The following is a 23,743-nucleotide window of genomic DNA, read 5'->3' as shown; positions in this document are numbered from 1 at the left end:
GATTATTACTTGAGCTCTTATACAGTACAAAGTCTTTAATCCGTCCTCATCCATATTCCGGACGTCCATAATCCGGACCTCAAAGCTACTAGCTTTCTGCGCATGCGTAGTGTTTACACATGTGCATAATACCTTTACGCATGCGCATTTAATGTATAATGGATGGTATAAGCTAGGCTAAAATTATCTAATTATCTATTTTAGTTAATGTTGCAGATTCCATTGTTCCCTTATCTTCTAATTGGATCTGGCTTATTATTTTTTTACATACTGTTCGAGCAATTTTATAAAAAGTAAGCTTGAACTTTTGATTATGTAAAAAAAGAGTTTCCGATTCTGGAGCTGCCAAAGGATCTATAAAGCGAAAGCATGTTTTGATGTCCATCAAATAAAAAGTGGAATTGCTGCTAAAAATGGATAAAAGTATGAGGAAAGTAACAGAGGTTAGTGAAAACGAAAAAATTTCAATCCACTGATAATTTCCTGGGCAAAGCTGAAGAAGAAACGTTTATCAAGGCCATGCCCTTCACTCATATCCTTACTAAATCTCTCAATGTATTATCCATGGGTTTTTGCACTTTCGACTTTTAAAAAGTGGATTGTCCAGATATCAACCTATCACCCTCCTTGGACTTAGTAAAGCTGTTCAAGAGGAATGGGATAAAATACCTCTTTCGCTACTAAAAAGAAAAGCTTTATTTTCTTGGAAATTACAGTGTACAAAGATACTGAAAAATAAATTATCAAATTTAAAATGCAACATTTGGATAAAATATTTCTGTAAATACAATGAAAATCATATAAAAAAATGTGAGAACACCCTTGGTATTTTAATAATAAAAACATATTTTTTAAATGAAATACTTGTACATCTGTTTGGAAATAGTTCTTGAGGTGCTTTATCTTAGTTAACCATTTCTATTCCCTTACAGGGAGGATTTTACTATATTTTCTGGAGGAATGCCACGGGCTAGTTTTGGTGACAAACATACAGTGACTGTTTTATGTGGTGATAAACATCAAGTTTTAGATTTTACATCTAAAATAGTGGACTTCTTCACCATCTGTCATGGGGATGAAGAATCTGGTATAAATAATGCTTGAATATTATTAAATACTGCTAAGATTAAATTTTAGTCATAAAAGCAATTGCTGTTCATGAATCATATTATATCATATTGGGTATAATTTTTTAAATGTTTCTTGTGTTTAATAGAAAGGGAAAAAGTTGATAGAATTTGATAAAACATTAAATTTTAAGTGTTACTTAATTTAACCTCTTCCTTTTTTTAGAAGTCTTATGTGTTTGATGCACAGTTCTAAAGAAAATGGGAAGAAAGCAAAATCACCTTTAAGCTTTGTGTTTTTCAAACTTATAGCCTGTTTCTAAACCGATCTAATTTTTATTTCGGTCTAAACAGAGAAAGATGGACAGTTCTGCTGCCCAACATTAAAGAATTCTATGATTTAAGTTTGTGTGTGTGTGTGGGGGGGGACTAAACATTTTTGGGAGAAAACTAGATGTCATCCTTTTAAAATGAAACTTGATGGAGTTGCATAGAATGCCTTAAATAGAAAGAGAAAAGAGAATTAAGTTTTGGCATTATCTTTTATCTTGTCAAAAACCGGTTCAGTGAATGTTGTGAAAGTTGAATGTTTTTCCTGTAAGGAAGAGAAAGATGTGACAGAATAATCCAGATAATTTTATTATAATTCAAACTGAACTTGCATGTAGGTCATTTTTATAACTTTGTTAGGAGAAATTGGTATTAAATGAATAATACCTTAAGCTTTAAATAATTGTAAGCTAAGTTGTCTTTCTGAAACTGAGAGCTGACCTCCTCACTAAACTGAAAACTCTACACCTGAAAGAATTGGATGGTTGATCCAAAATTAAGTTAACCACTTGCGCTGAAAAGACGTGCATCGCACGTCGAAATGCTTTTGTCTCAAACCGCGAGCAGTGGGAACACCACCTCGATAGGCATGCATTTATCGCAAAAATGAAAATAATGTGGTGCGCACTTCGCCTAACAACGAGGTTGTTTATTTCTTTAGTTACAGCTCTGGATTGCACTTGCAGACGCAGAGCGGCGTAAATGAGACACTTTACTGCTTGTTATATTGTAGCACACGGCATCGCAACCGTGAAGTTTAGTCGTAGTGCAAGGGTTAAATCAAAAACCTTAAAGTCGATTAACTTATACGAGATTCAAATTGAAACCTGTTAAATCAGTAACCTAAAACTATAGGAATAAATTTTTACTGGTAATTGGACAGGAAATCAAACTTGTATTTTTCCCAGATAATGCAATACCAATTTATTTTCATATTTCATAAGAGTGCTGTCTTACGAATACCATTATTTCAAATTGCCATAAGCTTATCGTACACAGTTGTTTTCGTAACTTAACGTAGCGATAGCAAAAATTCATTTCTATTAATATACTACCTCACAATCACCAAAGAATAAATATCACCTAACTTAATTATTCAACTTAAACTGCCTAATTTTTCTTTTGAAGTTTAAATTAATATTCTAATCTTCTAAATCTAACTCCCTCACATGCTACTCAAAACACTTTATTAATGTATTTCTGTTCCAGCAATCTGCACAAGTACAAGCTTGCATATCTTCAAACATCAACAGCAATCAGGTATTTTTGGTCAATTCTGTCCCCTTTTTTTATTTCTTTCCACTTTTTAATCCACCTCTCCTCTCCAACTTTTAACGTTTTTCTTTAATTCCCTTCCCTTTAACTATCCTAAAACTTCTCCGTCTTTTCCACAGTTAACTTTCTCTCACGGTTCTTTCCGCTCCAAAAGTTGCTCCTATTGTACTCTCGCCACGGGCGGTAGGAGAACTTTTTCTACTCTTGAATCCTTTCCCCCCCTTCTTTTCGTTCCACCTTCCCTGCTCTGCTTCAGTCGTAAGACTCCCTCCCCCCCAGCCCATCCCCAAGGCATTAGCGATTACTGCGGTTTTCCGTATTACCTAATATACCTTTCCCGAGCCCTGGAAAATTATGATTCCCGGCTAATTGTCTTTCAATCTTTGCGATTCCATTAATGCAATGCATTCAGGAATCTGCCCTTATCCGTCACCTCTCTCTCTTTCAACCTAGTAAAACAGGTTGAAAGCAGAAAGAATTTATCGTCCATAGAATGGACTCCTTATTCACTTCCTTCCCCGTCAGCCCATAATGGTCTCCTTCATTACCCTTCAGCCAGTGCTTTGTCTTAATCACCTCAGTTTTCTCCTTAACGAAGTTGTGGAGGTAATTGCATTAAGTTGCAAAGGTACTCCGGAAAATATCGCCTTGGGCCTTGGGCCAAAGAATAAAAATTCAAACATATCAATCAGTTAGTTCCCCTTAATAATAAATCAACAAATTCAATTAAAATTAAATTACTTCATCAGCACTCATTTATTAATCAAGATTAATCATTTCAATAAGTAGTTAGTATTAAAATTTAAGTTTTCAGAAATAAAATTAGTCTCATAGTACTCCTCAGTTCCAGAACCTTCTGGTCAAGCAAACGGAGGGACTAAAGTAAATCCCATAAATAATAGTAATACATGCAAGATTTAATAATAAATACATATAAAATTTTCTTGATTATAATAACATTACAGCCTATTAAATCGCAATATGCAAATAAGGACCTTGTCTTAATCTTGGAAGATTGAAAAATATTATTTTTAAATCTTTGCATATTACACTTCTGTTAGAGAGCGAGATCTGTCGAAAAGATAATGGATTGTTGACAGTTATAAAACTTTATTCATCAGTCAGTGAAAAGGCACAAGGAACATAAAGATCGGAGCCGCATCATCTTGTTAGCATTAATGGCTATTGAAAAAACATGGTGCAGGAGCCAGAAGGGATAACTGCTTAGCCCGCTGTCTATAAAGGTTTTCTTGGTTTTGAGGGGGAACATCGCAACACCCTCTATTGAGATGTATGCTACAAGATAGGATGGGACAGAACAACTTAGTTTTGCATAATCATCTCTACATGCAAGGAGGCGAAGGATGAACATGCTTCTGTAAAAAAAGTTGTGCATTACTAAGGGATAACCTTGTAACAAACTGACTGCAGTAAATTCATGCAGCCCGTTATTAATGCTCTTACTTACTGTTCTTACGTCTGCTTTTTATTGTTTGAAAGAGGAGCTGTTCTCTCCATCACACTAAATATCAGTTCGGAACACACTTTTCTGTGCTTCATAAACAGACATTAGCCAACGGGTGGATCAATTACTTCATCATTTGGAGGCAGAACCTGATGTTATAAAACGAGAACAAACGCACAGATTATTCACATCTGTCAGAGCCAGAAGCAGATATTCCTGAGTTGCTAAATCAGGGGTTTGAATGTTCCAGCGCTCTCTTAATCTATTAAAGAATAGTCTGAAGTGGAGTTTCAATTGATCATAACCTTTGTAGTCATAATTTTGGTATCCTTTTATGTTGCACACATTATGACAAAAGTATAGACACATTTTACTCTCTCAATTTATATGTTTGTTTCTTTTCCTTTTTATTGTGATGTAAGACATTCACTTCATCTGATCATTTTCCATTAAATTTTCTTCTCTCTCGCAACTGTTTGAAAATTGCCTCTGCTTTATGCAAATCTCCACTGTCTGAAGTCGATGCGTACAGACAAACATGCAGCAAGCCAAGCTGGTCCGTGTTGCTTGCTGTTTTTTCTTGAAATTTCAGGCAGATCTCTTTTCTACTCCCTCACAAACCTAAAGGCAACAGGGTGAATTTCTCATTTTTGTTTTAAACTCCCCAAACCAATGGGAACACAAACGCTGGCACAAAGCCTGTCATCTTAATTTCATCAGTAAGTCACCACAGCACATGAGAAGGAACTCTCCTCCGAACTCTTGGAACAGGAATCTTGGAACTCTTAGACTTAGCTTGGAACTCTTGGAATGGGAAACTTTTCATCTTTTAATTTCTAGTTTAACAAAAACTCGTAGCTTCGACATCCGACTGCTAACCCCTTTCCCTGACTTCTGAAGAATTGAAGGTGCAATCTATTTTTCAAACAAACTTTACTGTCCCAAAACAGCATGAGCTGAGCAACAAGATAACCCTAAACTGCTATTTTCTTATTGTAATTCTTGTTCGCAGCCTGCTAAGAAATTCCATTTGAGGGAACACTGGCCAAGTTAATTTAATCCCATTTTTTTCTGCCCAGATGTTCAGGAAATTCTCCCTGCCATGGGAAAACTAAGAACTGAAAACGGAAGCTTTTAAGTGCCAAAGAAAAATTCCCACTACACTACTTAACAAATAATTACATTTAAATAAAAACCTTAATACCAATTCAATGATGTTAGCACAGTTAAAATTAACAACATAACAACTTGCCTTTTTTGGAAGGGGCAAACTTTTTAAGGAGTATTGAATTTTATAACTAAATGGGTTTTTATCATTTGAGTAATATTAAAGCCAATTTTAAAAAGTGGAATCTGTTTTGAAACCTTAGCCCGTACCTTTACACATTTGTATATCTGTACCATGGCTAAAGCAAATATTTAAATGCATTATGTTCTGAATTAAGGTATAAAACTTTTGATATATGTAAAAATTAGATCCTTGTTTTTTACCCCTCAGAATGATTTGCATTTTGAATGTTTACTAATATTTCTTGGTGTGAATTATGTTGTCATAGAAACTAAATTGGTGAAGGGATTTTTTTTTTTAAATTTATAGGTGAAGCAGGTATTAAATAAATTTTTTTCCCCTTAGAGTATGACAATCCCCATACTCTTGTGGTTTTGGCTGAAGAGGAAATTGTTCTGATTGATTTGGAATCCGATGACTGGTTACCTTTCAGACTACCTTATTTATCTAGTTTGCATCTATCTTCTATAACTTGTACTCAGCACTGTAATAATGTACCTCAGGATTTGTGGAATAGTATTATCACATCTGGAAATAAGCAAGTATCTGGAAAATATACTGAAAGAGTAAGTCATGCCAAATTTTCTGAGTGATTATTTTAATCGTACATTAAAAAATATATATTTAATTAAAAAATTGGTATGAATATAAGTTATATTTCTTTTGTTTTAAACTTTTGTGGTATACTTTTAATCTAATAATCATTAGCAGTTTTCTAACCATTGTACATTAATTGGAAAGTTAGTATTAAATGATAAGTTTTGAAAGGATGTCTAGGATTTTATAGGTGGGTTTACATGTTTCAATTTATAGAATGTTAAAATTCTGCAAAAGTAATATTTTGTTTAGTATCTTTTCAATTTAAATCTCTTTTATTATTTCAGGAATGGCCTATCACGGGTGGAATAAATTTGTTAGAAGAACCAACTTCTCACAATCTTTTACTTACTGGGCATGAAGATGGGTCTGTAAGATTTTGGGATGCTTCAGATGTCGCCTTGTCTCATCTTTACACTATTCATACATCAAATTTATTTGTGGGCGAGGAAGGAGAGCCACCAGCTGAGGAAGAGGAATGGCCACCATTTAGAAAGGTTAAAATTCAGAAATCTTTCAATTTATGTTGTAACAATTGTATACTGGAACTCGTTCATTTAAAAAATTTTCTTTCAATAGGTTGGAAGTTTTGATCCATATAGTGATGATCCCCGCCTAGCTGTGAAGAAAACTTTGTTATGTGTCTCAACTAAGACCCTTATTGTAGCAGGAACTGCGGGTCAGATTATTTTATTCGAGTTGAAAGATGAGGAGATAGAAAAAGAATTGGAAGTATGTATATTAATGTGAATCTGAACCACGCTAGTTTCCCTGATGTAATTATGTTTATCACAATTCTTTTGTATGTAAGCAAAAATATTTTAATGTTTTTATATATGTTTAGAATAGTTTTTATTTTAAATGGTAGTAGTGAATACTGACTTTGGACCACAATGTCTTTGGAACAAAATTTGTTTGGACCACAATGCTAGATGCTGAGCAGGCATTGTGTGGGATTTTTGGAAATGCTTATTCTGTTCTTCCAAACTTTTATCTTGTCACTCTAGAAGTAGATTTTTAACTTCCATTGTTTAAAAGCTGAATAAAATTAAAATACTTAAATTCTAGTTTCTAGATATTCATGTTTAAACATTTGAAAATTCATTCTGAATATTAATTTAATCCTTGAAAGTAAGGATTATATAGTATAATGAGGACATATGATAACCTGTCTTACACATAATGTTCACAAAAGTTATTAGTGCTTTAAGTTGTTTGCATAGACATATATTTCCAACTACCTAAATATTTTAATGATGCAAATATTCATAATTTGGTATTTTTAAAAGTTAACTTTTGTAAAAATTGTAAAATTTAATTTTTTTATATAGTCTCCCAGTCCCTACAGTTAAATGTAAAAAAAAGTTTAATGTTTTTCTGAAAAACAAAATGCAAAAAATTTGAATTTCATATGACAAAAACTGACAAGTTTAATTTCAAAATTTGTGATTTTTAACATCTTTTTTGGTTCTTGAGGGGCGGATTAAAAAATAGAATAGTTTGAGATTAATGCCATTGAGTGATATTCATTTGTGATTTATTAATGTATGGCATTCTTTAATTCTAAAATGGCAAAAGAATTTTGGAAGTAATTTATGTTTTCAAATGCTGAAAATAAATTAATTCTCAATAGCAGTTTTATTACTTGAGGATCAAAATCTAACAATCTATTAATAAACAATGAATATCCATTTATATATATATATATTCCTTGCATTGTGAAAAAGTGGCATCTTGAGTGACAAAATTTTGAAGATACACCTTCACCCAAATATCTGCATCTAGAAGCTTGAATTTTGAAATTATTTTATGTTGTACAAATTTGACAGATTTTTATTAATAAACTCATTTATTTAAAAGCAAACATTGGCAGTACTGCTCAAAATAAAACACTTTTTATCTCCAGCGTACCGGACTGTTGCCATGTAGCAGTCGGGTATCTTTCAGTAAAAAGGTAAATGTGATCCTTCAGTTTTAAGCAACAAACTCAGCTGTTTAAAAGCTGTGTTGAAACTACCTGATGTAAAATAATTTTTATCTTCTACATGCTGGCATGTTGCCATTTAATAAGGCATAAGATATTTAACTTCAAAATTTAATCTATTGCGGAGTAGCAAACCAAATGATGTAAAAGCAATGAACACAGTTCTTAAGAATATTTTTTCTATTTTTTTATGATCGATTTGTTTATCATTGTTTCCAAAGATATTTAATAAAAGTTTAACACAATATAAAGCTTGTACTAAAACTATTGAAGACATATGATTTTGAATGTTATTATTTCTGCTTATTTTCTTAACCATGCACATAAGTTTGTATTAGAAATTAATGTAGCATTTTAACTCTCGGGCAAATGCAATATTTAATCAGGTAACTGTGGTGCTCTCGTTTAAGAGTGCACACCGTTTTGTGTCGCCAGATATGAGCCATGACTAGTATATTCGTCAATCACAGAGTAAGTTGCACTGGTAAGATATTTGATGAAAAAGATGGATTTATTTTATAAAATTGAAAATTTTATTACTAATATTTACTTATTTGGTTAACATAAGCATATATTACATACATATGAAACTAAAAATGCAGTAAATTAAATATTATACATATAAAAGTAAGAATTTAAATTCCTGCTGTGGAGTGATATTTAGTGAAACAGGGTACTATACACAATGGGCCTTTGCAAATTGAACACTAGTAACATGATTCCTTCCTGATCTTACGTTTGTGGCAATGTGAACACATTTGCATAGCATTGTTTTTTTCTGATGTTCTGGGTATATAATCCAAAACATGATTCCCACCTAAATAGCTTATATTAGGTCTAAATAGCAGAGTTTGTTTCGATTTTTTTTATTTGTTTCAATTGGATACGTCGCAAAAGTGCCTTCAATAAATTTGAGAAAAAGTTGATATGCAATAATGTTCTATTATTTTTTATATAATATGAATGCATTCAGACGCATAATGTCTTGAGAAATGGAGAAAGATCTTTTTGTAGTACTTTAGTTGTTTTATTGCTGTTTGGTACGCTATGATAATTCCATCGCTCATATCCACTCCACCCATTTTTTATTATAATCACTAGCTCTGGTTTCTTTGTTATTTTTCTTTTCTCTGTTTCTATTATGTTGTCATTATGTACAGTACAGTCAAAAGTCTTTAATCCGGACTCGTCGGGACTTCGGCGATTCCGGATTATCGATTTTTCCGGATTATAGATCATCAGTTTAAATCTGGTAAGATGGCATGCAGAAATTATAAAATTAAAAATATGAAACCGTAATTTATAAAATAATGAGCAATTATGATCTAAAGAGTATCAAAATTTACCAAAAAAGAAGCCTAATATTTATTTGTTTACTTTATTAAACATTTCTTTCAACACGCGGATGCGTAAAGCATACCTTACGCATAGCCGAAATTAGAAAATTGCAACCAGAAAACTATTTGATTTGTATTCGTGGTATTTATAATGACGAGGAATTTGATTTAAATCATATCAAAGGAGTACATCGAAATTAAATACTACATTTAGTAAGGAATTATAAGCCAAATAAAATAAAAACATCTGCTTTTGTTTGATGGACATTGAAACATACTTTCGTTTTCTAGATCTTTGGGAGCTCCAGCATCGGAAATTCTATTTGACATAATCGAAAGTTCAAGCTTACTTTTAGAAAATTGCTCTTACAGTCTGCAAAAAATAATAAGCCGGATCCAATTCGAAGATTAAGGAACAACGCAATCATCAACATTAACTGAAATAGATAATTAGATAATTTTAGCTTATACCGTCCGTTATACATTAAACGCGCACGCGAAAACTTATTCTGCACTTGTGCAGACGCATATGCGCAGTCGTAAATGTCTTGGGCGCATGAGTAAAACGCCTATGCCCATGCGTAAATGCGGCGCATGCGCAGAAAGATTTTAGCTTTGAGGTCCGGATTATAGATCATTCCGGATTATGGGTGTCCGAATTAACGACTTTTGACTGTACTTGCTTAATAAACCTCCCTCTTATCTTTCCATTTCATTATATGCATGATGAGTATACTGGTCAATCGCATTTAACTGGTTAAAAAAATTTCTTTGTTAAAAGCTTAAAGTGATACTGTGAAGGTTGTCTATAACTGATTATATTAGTTGTAAATGACATTCAGATTTTGATCCATTTATGTAGATCATTAATTATACAAAAATCATTGAAATTAATAATTGTGAAATTCACTTGACCCTTTTTGTTCAACTTCATTCATATATCTAAACATGTATCTGTTATCTCCCTGCGAAAATGATGGAGTGCTTTTAAAGTTTTCTGTGAAGTCACTGTGTTTAGAAAAGTGAAATTTAACATTTGGTATGTGTTTGAAAAGTGTAATGTAACTTTTGTTATGTGTACAATTTTCAGGAAATGACAATCATACACAATCGTTTTGTTATGTATATAAACAAATTTTGTCATACACATAAATAAAATAAATGTCTGAAATAAAGCTTCCCAGACAGTATTAGTGGTTAGGGATGCCTGACTGCGATACCGAAGGGCCTGGGTTCAAATCCCGGAGAAAGCATGGTTGTAACTGTCCATCCCCTTCATAGGAGGCAATAGTGTCCCACCTATTAGGTGCCTCCATAATAGAGACCACCACATCTAGCCTTGTATAGATTAATGGACTGTGTTACACTGTAACTGTTCACAATCTGCCATTTGGAGGGGGTGGGGAAATGTCTGAAATAAATGTCATTTTTAAAGTTGCTGAACTAGCATTTTTTATTGAAATAAATCTTCAGTATTTGTTATATTTTCTGAGTAAATTTTTAACAAAATGTTTTTATGTGTATGTGTTTTTGTTAATAAATAGTGAAAAATCATGCACATAAAAAAATTTCCTGAAAATGAAGTTTATTTTACAATGCATTTTGAGTGACATGCTAAAAAATGGATAGAAAAGAGAAGCTGCAGATTTGCGATTTTAGCAATGGAGCAGAAGATATATTCCTATTAAGTTTATTAGGTTTTGCTCATTGAAATAATTCCATTGTTGCATTTATAAAAGATTTTCTATGTTTGTAATGTGATGATTATACTTTTACCTTTCGACTGATGTGTTATAGATTTTATTGCAAAATAGATTTATTAGATATTTTGCCACAAATAAATACTTATTAAAATATTCTAAATACAAAATTTTTTAGGTACACTCAGTAAATATTGTGAGTGATCGAGATAATTTTGTCTGGAAGGGTCATGACCAACTAACCCTTAAACATGGGTCTTTAAAATTTGAGTCTGGTTTTGTACCCAGTGTTATAGAGCAACTAACTCCTCCTGCTGCTGTGACTGCCATAGCTCTACATACTGAATGGGGATTGTAAGTCTTTATTACATATTTTTAATGTAGTTTCCATATTCTTGCATATATATTATTTTGCCTGCAATCTCTGAAGTATAGTTATAAAATATAGAATTTATTTTATAGTGGTAGTACTTATTTAAAAAACTAAGTGATAATGTAATAGTTTTAAGATTTCATGAGTTCTTTTAAATGGGAGCCCATTTAAAAGAACTCATAATATGAAATGGTAAAAAAGAATGGGAGGGGGAAAAAAGGTGATTTTTTTTTTTTCCTTGGGTAAACTTCCCAGTTTTTTCAACAGAATTTGAAAAAAAAAAAAAAAAAAAAAAAAAAAATTAAACTTTTAAAATTTGATGAATATTGATTCTCTTTTTAATGAGAAGACAACTGCAAGTGACATTTATCATTAATTAAATTTTTTTATAGTGAATAAAAAGAAAAGCCAGTCAGATTACAAAGAAAAAGGATGAAATTTCTCTCGTCTAATACATTATGGGATTTATTATAGCCAGTATAGTCTGTAATGAACTGCATACTAGTTTTTCGAGTAATTTATATAATTCAATGACCAATAATAGTGTGAAATCCTGGAATGTATCCTGGAAAAGATTTTTTTATGATAGTAGTAGGAACAAGACATTTTCAGTTACTTAAACTTATCTATACTTTTTGTGACATTACATTTGTAAACTTTTTAATGAAACAAATATGTGCTTCTTCCTGAAATGGATAAATGTCACACATTGTAAAGTTCAATTAATTTTGACTTATTCAAGGACTGGTTTACGAATTTAGTATTTTCAAGAAATGGCACTGTTAAGAGTTATGATTTATCTTAAGTCAACATCAAAAGAAAAATTTTTAAATTGCAAGGAATACAGGATTGCATCTGTCACTGGCTTTGGCCAACTTATAGGTGATAGTATAACTTTACCCAAGTTCATCCCATATTTAACGGAATTCTTATGGAGGAGAACAGATCCAAGAGTTTCCCATTCCTCTTCAGCTTGTCATACATTTTAAGTGCTTCCATACTTCAGATTCTGTACATTTACAAACATCGAAGCCTTCTCTGTTGTTTGAACCCAGATCTAATGATAATGGCAACCAGCATAATTAACCACTATACTAATAAAGAGTGTATTAATACTTATTAAAAGCCCTGCCTGTCAAAAAAGAGGATGACTCGGTGATTAGAGTATTAGCTGTGCATTAGATTTTATTCGTACAGTACGAAGTCCGAAATCTGTACACGTCAGGACTTCGGCGATTCCGGATTTGGGATTTTTCCGGATAATAGATCAATTTAAATCTGGTAAGATGGCATACAATTAAAAATGTGAAATCGTAATTTATGAAATAAAGAACAATTATGATCTAAAGGGTATCAAAATTTACAAAAAAAAAAAAAAAAAAAAAAAAAAAAAAATTCTATTTATTTGTTTGCTTTATTAAACATTTCTTTCAATGTAAGTTGTTTAACTTGCTTCCATAAAAAATTCAAAAAGTTCGTTTTTCTTATGTCACGTATAGTTGACTTTCCAATCCCATACTCCTCGTACAATTTTGAAACGGATATGCCTTTATCCATTTTTTGCAGCAATTCCACTTTTTGTTTAATGGACAACGAAACGTGGTTTCCCTTTGTAGATCATTTAGCAGCTCCAGAACTGTAATCTCTTTTCAATGTAATCGAAAGTACAAGCTTAATTTTTATAAATTCCTGTAATAACAGTCTGCAAAAAATAATAAGCTGGATCAAATTGGAAGATTAAGGAGCAGTGCAGTCTGATACATTAACTGAAATAAATGCCTTTAGAATCAGTTAAAATAATTTTAGCCTAGCTTAATAGCGTTCGTTATACATTATTGGCTGTGTATCACAAGATTGGCAACGAAAGTCAAGTTGTTTCATTAAATTTTGTCTTGCTCCTATTGTGTACTGAATTAAGCCTGAATTGTATTAGTTATTTACTAGGTATAGTATTTCTTGCACAAGTTTAAAATTAATCCTGAATAAATAAACTCCCTCATATACTTAAGGCTTTATCTAGGGCCGGCGCTAGATACCGCCTGGTGCAGTCTCTAAATTCTGTTACAAAGTGCCTTCCTAAGTTCTAAATTTTCACCGTACCTAAACTTTGGAAACCAGTGCTACCACCCCCCAAATTATAAAAAACTTCTCATCCCTTAATTTTGCCGCTCAGTGCTTCCCCAAATTCCAAAAATTGTGTCTTCCCTAAATTCTGCCGCGGTTTCTGAGTTTATGGTAAATAACATATCAGTTATTCTTAATTAAAATAGCATTAAATATAATCTTTTGGCCTATTAGTTTCATTAACAAAATCTATTTTTAGCATATGAAAAGAAATTTTTGTTGAATTTTTTCTCACCAACATTTCTTAGCCCATTAAAAAAATCTATAATCATCGCCAAGCGTAATGTTGAAAGGTTGCCTTACTCTAGTTATTCAATTAATATAAAAAAAGTTTAGACATCACTGCACGAGTTATTACTGAAGCTGTCATGTATTGATAAACATGCCCTGATGAAAGCAAAATATGACTCACCAGGTCGGGGTCAGGGATATAAAATAGCTGAATGTTTCTGTTTTAGATTGTTTTTTCATAATGATGTATTTTATTTAGTGCATAAGTGAAATTAAGATTCGGAATTTTTAAGTGAAAATCTCCATGTTTTATTATGGAAGGAAAAATCAAATGCACATGCGTAAAGCATATAAAAAAGTTTATGGATTTGAGGTCCAGATTTTAGATCATTCCGGATAATGGTTGTCCGGATTTTGGACTTTTTGCTGTATAATGTAATGGGGCAGTTTCCTTAACAGTGTTCTCCAAAAAGTCTTTTCTCCATATAATTAGGAAAGAGCCTTTGTACTTTTTGCATAATTTAGTAAACCATTTTTATCACAAAATTAATTCTTCAAATTATCAACATTAAATCAGTTAAGTTTTTTAGGAGACATCCCAATTAGTCATTTTTTTATTTAATTAATTTCCCTCCTGAATAAACTTATTAAAGTGGAATATAGTTTTCCAGAAAGATTTGCCCATAGATAGATAGATATGTCATGTTAATACTGAATTATTTCGTATAAATGCCATACTTAAATTACACTGGTTATCATAAATTAAGGAAAAATCACAAAAATCACGATTACTGAGAAAGTTACGTGTAGAATTTTATGAAACTTACCCAAAATATACAACACATAATAAGGTATCAAATAACACAAAAATAAATTACCAGACAATGATTGTAGTATAGAAATTAGCACATGTATAAAATGAACAAATCAAAGGTGTCAGTTTGGAAAAGTATCTTCAATAGGGAATATGGTCGCCTCTAGAAACAGTACAGCACATACAGTGATGCATGATGCTTTCAATTATGCGGTCTATCAGTTCCATAGGAAGTGAGAGCCATTGCTCTTGCAAAGCTGTTGCAAGGGTCTGAGGGGGCAGACTGAGAGCAGCTAGATGTCTCTCTAAATCATCTCGGATTCAAGTCCGGGAATCGAGCTGGCCACTCTATGCGCATATTTGATTCTTGTTGAAGATAATCTTATATGATGCGAGCCCTGTGTAGTCTTGAGTTATCGTCTTGTAACAGGAAAGCATCCCCAAGACCCGCGCTCTTTTCGCCCGATATGCCTTTTGCCAACCCTGGGCAAAATTTACGAGAAATTAATTGTTAACAGACTAAAATATCTCCATAGCAACAATTATCTCAGCCCCAGGCAGTATGGCTTTCGCACTGGTCTGTCCACTACGCATGCCCTCTGCAAAATTCGTGAAACAATTCAACGCAATAGCACCACAGGTTTCCATACAGCTTTCATATCCATTGACCTCCAGAGTGCGTTTGACACACTCTGGTGGCCAGCGATAAGACAGGCCCTTCGAGACGCACAGTGTCCATCCAACCTCTTCAGTGTTTTTAGTAGTTATCTAGAGAATCGTAGTCTTCTCATAGCCACTCAACAATGACACTACCTTCAAAATGCAAGAAAGAGGATGTCCCCAAGGCTCTTGTGCTGGACCGATTCTCTGGAATTTAACATTCAACTCTGTACTGGATGCAAACTGGCCACGACATACAAGTGTCATCGCCTACGCAGACGACGCAGCTGTTCTTGTCAAAGGTCGCACTCGTGCGGAGCTCGAGAAAAACGGCACCGAAGTCTGCTCCCTCCTCGCCAATATCTGCAGCAACTTAAAGCTTACAATCTCTACCGCAAAGTCATCAGCAATATTAATACCCAAAGCAGGCACGAATCCAATGCGCCGCCCCTGCATCAAACTACAAGGAGCCAACATAAAGGTTGTCCAAACGCTAAAATACCTAGGTGTAATCTGGGATAAAAAACTAACCTGGATCCCTCACATCCAAGAACTAAAAAACAAAACATCAGCTATAGCCAGAAAGGCCCGTGCCTTCCAAGGTAAAAACTGGGGTCAGAATCATCATATTCAGAAGATCCTCTACCATGTGGTAGCTGAAAAAATAGTCTTGTATGCTGCTGCCGTATGGGCCCAACCGATGGGAGGACGAAAGATCAAACATCTTACGTCTCTTCAACGACCATTCGCCCTGAATCTCTGTAAAGCGTACCGCACCACAGCCACCAGCTCAGCGACAGTCCTTGCAGGGCTCATTCCACTCCACATACGGGCAGAACAAGAGGCAGTGTACACCACCCTCATATACCTCTGCAAAGATGCAACATTTGGCAACATAACATACAGCCCTCTGCAATTTCAAAGCCCAGGTAACACTCTTCACACTCAACTTGCACGTAAAGGCACAGGAATAAGAATTAACATCTCACGGATACAGCCACTGTCAATGACGCGAGTTTCAAGGGATACGCAAATATACACTGACGGCTCTAAGCAGGAAGATGGAGTAGGCAGTGCCTTTGCACACTATGACAAAGGAAGAATCATCCATGTATGGAAAGGACGCCTTGACGTAAACAACAGTGTGTTCCAGGCGGAGGTGCAAGCAATTATAACCGCGGTAGATTACATTTTCAATAATAATATAGAACGGGCGAAAATTTTCACTGACAGTATGTCAACGCTTCTAGCACTAGATAATCACAACCACACCTCGCCCTTGATCATCAAATTACAACAACTTTTACAGCGCAACCCGCAGAAACATCTCTCCTTAACATGGATCAAGGCACATGCAGAAAATGAGGGGATGAAGCAGCTTATAGCCTGGCCAAGCAAGCAGCCACTGATCCAGAAGCTGAAAAAATCACAATCCCAGCCCCTCCTTCCTACCTCAAAGGGCTGTTACGGGGTCAAGGCCTAAATCTTTGGCAGGAAGACTGGACGCACTGCACAACTGGAAGACGTACATACAGCTACCTCCCGAAAGTCAGCACTGAATGCAACATTGCAATAGCTCCTCTTACGGCTTATATTACGGGACACGGCCCATTCCTGACCTACTTCAATAGACATGGCATAACAACCACGGACATATGCGCCTGCGGAGCGGAAGGCTCCCCAGACCACTATGTTTTTGAATGCCATCTGACAGCAGGAAATCACCTCCCTCTTCCTATCAACAATAGTGAAGCTTATCACCGCTTCCTTATAAAGCACAAACCGGCAGTAAATACAATTTGCAAAGTTGTTAACAAGCTCAAGAGAATGGGCCAAGATTTGTGCTCTCCTCATTAACCAAAACTCTCAAGACATGATACACTAAGTCAGCATGCAGTTCCACATTCTCAGACACATAAGTCTACTCCTAAAATTTACATAAGTCCCTATTACAGACACCTTTCAAATAATGTACAATCAAATGTATTTAACATTTCCTCTTCTGTATATGCATAATGCTTAATTTATTTTTATTTATTTATTTTATTTTATTTTATTTATTTTTTTTTTTTCCCTATGAGCCTGTATTTTGATCCTATTATTTTGTAACTGTATTTTTGTATCTGTATATTTAATTTGTATTTTTATTAGAATTTTATTGTGAATGTGCAAAATTACCATAGCAAATTGCAACAACAAATGTCAAAATGGTAAAACGAATGCAATCTGCCCTTGTATGGCCATGTAAATGATCTTGTTAACATCCTAAAAAGCTCTCGAGGTGGCCTCTTGAGTCCCCAGGGAGTTGTTCCTGGTTAGTGGAGGGCGCGGGACACATGCCTGTTTACCTCTGTTAGACATCAGGCGTCCCCGTCCTCCGTTACCAACCAACCAACAGGAAAGCATCACCTATTGCCCCGGCACATGGGTGCACATAAGCATCAAGGATGCCATCTCTATAACGGAGCATTCACGGTTTCCATTGAAAAGACATAGAGGTCTGTATGTCCACCCAAAGAGATGCCACCCCACACACACACTGCATCTTCTGTATGCATTTCTTTAATGGATGTTTGACGGATGATAATGGGTTCCAGGTTCTCTCCATATCCTACTATCGCTTTCTTGATTAAACCTGGACTCATCCGTAAAGAGAACAGCCTTCCACTGATCAAGCGTCCAGTGGACATGTTGTGTCTACTGCAAACGGTCCCTCCTATGCCGTGACATGAGCGGCATGGAAATGGCTGGTCATCTCGCATACAGACCACCTTCGTGAAGCCTTTTACGCACAATTGATGTTGACACTAACTTTCTGGTGGCTAAAGGGAAGGAGGATCTAAGAAGAGTCAGAGTAGCGATTCTATTACTGTGTGCACATAATGTCAAATATCGGTCATCAGCGCTCGTTGTAGCAGTTGGTCTTCCTTGGCTGAACATCCTAGAGGCCGAATCTGTGGTTTGAAATCGCCTCCAAAGTCTATGAACCACAAAAGGACTCTCATTTAGCCATCTGGCCACTTCTGTTTGACTTTATCCTGCCTCTAGTCTCCCAATGGCTCTCCATCGTAGTTCTGCAGGCAAATGATGCCTGGAGATTGTTGTTACGAATTGCCTATCTCAGATTTCTGATGTCACTATCACAGTGAAATATGTGAGCTTGCTCTCAAACATGGACTTTTATTCTCTTTGCAGATGACATATTTTGAGTGCAGCGCCACTAATTTGCATATTTCAGTTTTACTCGGCTACTCTCACTTGGCAACATATTCAAATTTTACACGGTTTGGCTAATTTTTGAGGGAGTTATCGCTATTTTTGCAATTTTTCCTTAATTTATGATAGCCAGTGTAGATGCTGCACAAATTCCTCTTTAGATTTGTCATGTCTGATCTAACGGCACATAATTTTATTCTGGTATGAAATAATAATTAATGCAAATCTATTTCCTCGAAATTCTCCTGTTTTCATTAGGTGATCTTATAATAATTAGTACTTCTGTTCTCTAGAAGCATTTATAAATTATATGGTTGGTAATATTAATCAGCTGTAAAAAAAGATCATTTGTCTAGTAGCAATGACGTATTTTAACATGCGTATTGCCTCTAAAGTTTTCCAGATAAGCTTTTGTAGTTAAAATTTCTACTTTGTAGATATTACTGTTTAATTGAATTTAATAAACTATTTATATTATTCAAAAATTCCTTTCCCTTTTAAGTCAAATTCCTTATTTCAGATTTCCCCCGTTTCATATTATTCAGTTGCTTAATTTTTCTTTTGAATATTTTTGGGAAAATAGCTGCGAATTTGAACTTCTTTAGATTTTTAACTTTGTGAATTTTTAACTTCTTCAGATTGTCTGCTGGCACTGCCCATGGATTTGCTCTTTTTGATTATATTCAGAAGAAGCCTGTCATTTCTAAATGTACTTTAAATCCAAATGGTAAGTACTTGTAAATTCTGTCAGTTTCTAATTTCCAATAATTGGCATTATTCCAGTAATTATTTCACCATTTTAATCAGAAACAGCGCATCCTGTGTTTTGTAAAAGCACTTTATTAACTATAAATTTTGAGGTTTCATGAAGAATTATACTAGGAAAAATTCAGATACTTCCTGAAGAAATTAAAGTATAATTAGCAATATGAAGTTTTTAACATATCTACTATTCAAGCTTTATTATATTATTGTTACATACCAATAATTTTCTTACACACTTTGCATTATAAGCAGAGCTGTAAACCTGTTTAATATATATTTTACTTATGTTAGTAATATTTGTTTTATAGTATAATGCCATTCATTGAAATGAGTTATCTTTTTGCAAGATCTTCGTGGAGTTTAATCATGATCCGTTACTGTAATTACATGCATATGCATGCCGTGATAACTGTTTATGGCTTTAATGCAGTAATGTGAAATATTAAGTATTACCAGGAAAAAATTTAATAGACATCTCAATCTATAAGATACAAGCTAAGCTTATTGATTTGTGACAAGTCTGAGCAATGTAACAAGGGTAAAGCCTATTTTGTGATCATTTATCATTGGGCGTTCTGAAAATATGCATACCTCAAAAGATCAGTTGGTCATTTTTTTACCTGCTGCTGAAATAAATATCTTTTTTAAAGTTGCTGAACTAGCATTTTTCATTGAAATAATCTTCAGTATTTGTTAATTTTTCCAGCAAATTTTGACTAAAAACAATCAGTGACTGAAAGATTTAAACAGAACATTTTTCTGCATATTCTTATATAATGTTGCCTTATAAAATGATTTTAAAGTGTAGCATTTCTTTACATTATATAAAATGTTATTTCAACAGATTTCTAAAAATGTAGCAACATGTATACTGTAAAGCTGTAACTTTCAGTTCTGAATGGGATCCGCAGTATACTTAAACATGTTTGATACATTTAACAAAAGATTTTTTGCAGTTCTATTCGGAAATTAAAATATCCTTAGCCGTTTATTACGAACTCAGTCCAGAGTAGAAATGTCGAATATAACTCAGTTTTCTTTGTATTTGAATTGGCGATTCTTGCACACTATGTTATGAATTCAGTTTGCTTTCTACTTTGTTGTTGCTAAGCTCACTTGTCTTGACTTACTCAGAGCAAGCCCACGATTCTCATCATGAAAAATACCTCAAGATAGTGTTTGTCATTGGCATAGCCTTGAACACCATATAACATGATGTATGACTGCTCTCTTCCATCCCAGCTTTGAAAGACAACATTTCAGGAGGTCCTAAGACTTTCAGCTCACCTTATACACTGACTACCAATAAGTATTTTGACACCTGTGATAGAAAAGAAAAACTAACTTTATTCAAAATCAATAGTTGGTAGAGCCTCCACGAGAGGTAATTACAGCGTGGACCCTCCGGGGCATACTTGCATGTATGACAGCTAGTGGTATTTTCTTCCACTCGGCTTGGAGAAGACATAGAAGTTCCTTCACAGATTTTGCACGGGTATTGCACCCCTGAATTCGGTGATGCAACTCATCCCAGAGGTTCTCGATAGGGTTCAGGTCTGGACTCTGGGCAGGCCAGTCCATTCGATGAACTCCATTGGCACCATACCAAGCCTTGGTTAACGTCAAAACATGACAACTGGCATTGTCGTCCTGAAAGTAACATTGGTCCAACCCGTAAAACTGCCACAACATAGGAAGCACCTTGTCATCCAAAATAGTGCAGTAGGCATCGGAGTTGAGCTTACCATGAATGGGGACCAAGGGTCCCAGCCCATACCAGGAGAAACACCCCCAGACCCTAATTCCACCTCCGCCGAACTTGACTGTTGGCACAATGCATTCTGGCAGGAGACGTTCTCCAGGTAAACGCCAGACCCAGACCCTGCCATCCGAACGGTAAAGGATGAACCTTGATTCGTCACTCCAAAGAACCCGTTTCCACTGATCTACGGTCCAATTTCGATGTGCTTTGCACCACATTAACCGAGCAGCGCGATTGGACTTTGTGATCAAAGGCTTATGGGCAGCAGCACAACCATGAAAACCAAGCAGATCTGCTTCCTTACGGATGGTATTCATTGAAACAATACTCCCGGATGCCTGTTTTAGTTCCTCGCGGATGAGGGCTATCGGTTAGGTACGGTTCTTCCGAATTTCTCTGAGAGCACTCGTCGGTCTCTATCGTCCAGTTTCGTTGGTTTGCCGACTCGGGGCACATTCCGACAATCACCGCTCACTTTCCACTTCTTAATCGCATAGGCCACTGTCGATATTGGGTATTTCAGATCGCCAGATATGTCCCTTAAGGCTCTGCCACATTTGTGATACCCAATAATTATACCTTTCTCGAAATCGGAGAGCTTCGAACTGCGAGGCATCTTGCATGCAACTAAAGCCGATGCTGTTTCCTACACGATATATACCTGCGGAGTCCATGACGTACCTTGGGACCGCTGATATCGTCATTTCCATAGGTGTCCAAATACTTATTGGTAGTCAGTGTATTTTGAATGTCTCCATGCTGCTGTAATATATTCATGAACATGCTTTCTCAGGCATTCAAACCCAAGGTCTTAAGCATGGCAGTCGGCAATCACTAAACACTATCTCATTTGAGCATTGCTTTCTGTTGTTTATTTCTTAAACGGGTGGACTTTTTCCCCTATTTCATAAGCTTCAGTGTTGTACCTTTTTTTTTTTTTTTTTTTTGGCTAAAACACAGACTGATTTGTAGTCTTAAGTTTTCATGAATCAACAGGGATTAAGCTGAAAACTGGGGATTATGTTATTTGTGAATTTTGGTGCATTTCCCTGAATGGATATCTATACCAATTCTTTAAACAAAGTACCAAGAGAACTTAAATAGGACTATTATAGATTCTCTCTCTTAATAGAATTCCAGCAAGATCTACTTTTTAGATTTTTCTCCTGCAGAATGCACTCTTTCATCATAAGCTAATTTTAGGTGATGAGCTTTTGGAAATTAAATTGCTGATTTTATGGGTAAAATTTTGTTTCTGTAAACCATTGGCCCATGGCATTGTTTTCATTACTTGCTATCTTACAGGATTTCTTGTAAAATCCACAGAGTCCTGTTGCTTCGAATAGCTTGAATTTATAAATTTAATACAATGCAGACTTCAAAGAGTTGCAAGAAAATTATCAATAAATTGCCCTTCCTAAAAAAAATCAAACACCAATCATTTATTTCTCATGAGTTAGACTATTAATAACAAAAATCAGTTGCGAAATTGACAAAATGTATATTGATGTAAATAAACATCAACTCTGAGAAAATGTTTTCTGCATTCAAAATAATGGAAATAAATTTGACGGATGCTCAAAAACTGGAAATTGTCAACTATGATTGCTTGATGTTTCTAGTGTTAATTAAAATGTATAAATTATTTTCTATAAATACAGTTTTTTCCATGGTTATATATGCGCGAGAAAAGCTTTTTATCAATGATGCTACTTGCTTGTTGATTCATCACTAAGGTCAAAATGCTAAATTAAAAATATATTTATTATCGAGGCCAGTGTCGAAGGGGATATAGCTGGATTTTCTTGGTTCTGACTGTGAATCTTGAATAAGACAAGTACGTTTGGGTATATTGTCTTTTCTTTGAAAGGTTAATTTTCTTCCCTAGAAGCTGTTAAGATTGCTTTGGGGGTATCATCTTTCATATGTAAGGGTTAATTTAATTTGCTTAGTTAGAATTAGATAATGCAGTCAACTTTTTAAATATTGGAAATTATTTATGAAATACAGTAATATTAGGATGTTTGAGTATATTTCAACACAGCCATACTTTTTGGTTTAGATTATAAACATATTTTAATTTTGTATATTATTAGTCTTCGTGTCAAAATGACCCGTGCATTTGATTTTTAATCAGTAAAAAAAAAAAGTTGTAGATCATGTTGAGGCCTATTTAGTTTGTTGATAATTTCTTTTTAAAAATTTAAATGTGTTTCTCATTTAGATGCAAAGATTTGTAATTTATTAAAAAAATATATATTCTAAATTTTCTGTAGATCTTTTGGCTGTTGGGGACATAGCAATGTCCAGGAAAAAATCATTCAAAAAGTCTTTAAGGCAGTCATTTCGAAGATTACGTAAAGGTCGTTCTCAACGTGGTAAACGAGATAAAACTCCCACCAGGTCTCCCGTAGAAGAAGTTAAAAGGTATTTTTTATATAGTTTCAATTTTTTAAAATAAGTTAAATATTTTTGTTGTATAATTGTGAAAATGCAATCAAATGTATGTTCATTTTCACTTTTGTAATGGCGCAGGTTATATCAGACCTTAAGCTTTGATTAAAAGTTACTTTATTTTAAATGTAGGCTGTTGATATCTTGCTAAATTCATATTCTAAAATATAATCATATTCTAAATTAATATGCTAAATTCATATTTATATTTAAATTAAAGGTTCTTTTTAATTAGAACTTTTTCAGTAAGAGTTTATGTACAAAAGGAGCATTTTTTATTTTTAGTTAGTAGCAGAGCAAG

At 34.3% G+C, this 23,743-nt stretch overlaps 1 protein-coding gene across 2 annotated transcripts in view; it reads left to right on the top strand.

Annotated features, from left to right (window-relative positions):
• The window catches only part of LOC118198911 (lethal(2) giant larvae protein homolog 1-like), a 115,307-nt gene that overhangs the window by 45,373 nt on the left and 46,191 nt on the right, over positions 1-23,743 (top strand). For both annotated transcript variants that reach the window (XM_085806566.1, XM_085806565.1), the window contains exons 10-16: positions 933-1,087; positions 5,771-5,991; positions 6,310-6,519; positions 6,602-6,754; positions 11,222-11,397; positions 19,100-19,188; positions 23,265-23,415. In XM_085806566.1, the coding sequence (XP_085662692.1) occupies positions 933-1,087; positions 5,771-5,991; positions 6,310-6,519; positions 6,602-6,754; positions 11,222-11,397; positions 19,100-19,188; positions 23,265-23,415 (1,155 nt within the window). The remainder of the gene's footprint in view (positions 1-932; positions 1,088-5,770; positions 5,992-6,309; positions 6,520-6,601; positions 6,755-11,221; positions 11,398-19,099; positions 19,189-23,264; positions 23,416-23,743) is intronic.

The sequence above is a fragment of the Stegodyphus dumicola genome, chromosome 12, assembly GCF_044657685.1.
Source record: "Stegodyphus dumicola isolate Sdum_Otavi_A_Nest chromosome 12, ASM4465768v1".
Classification (NCBI taxonomy): Eukaryota; Metazoa; Arthropoda; class Arachnida; order Araneae; family Eresidae; genus Stegodyphus; species Stegodyphus dumicola.
The sequence above is the reverse complement of the archived record's forward strand: the minus strand, read 5'-3'. Positions and strand labels throughout refer to the sequence as shown.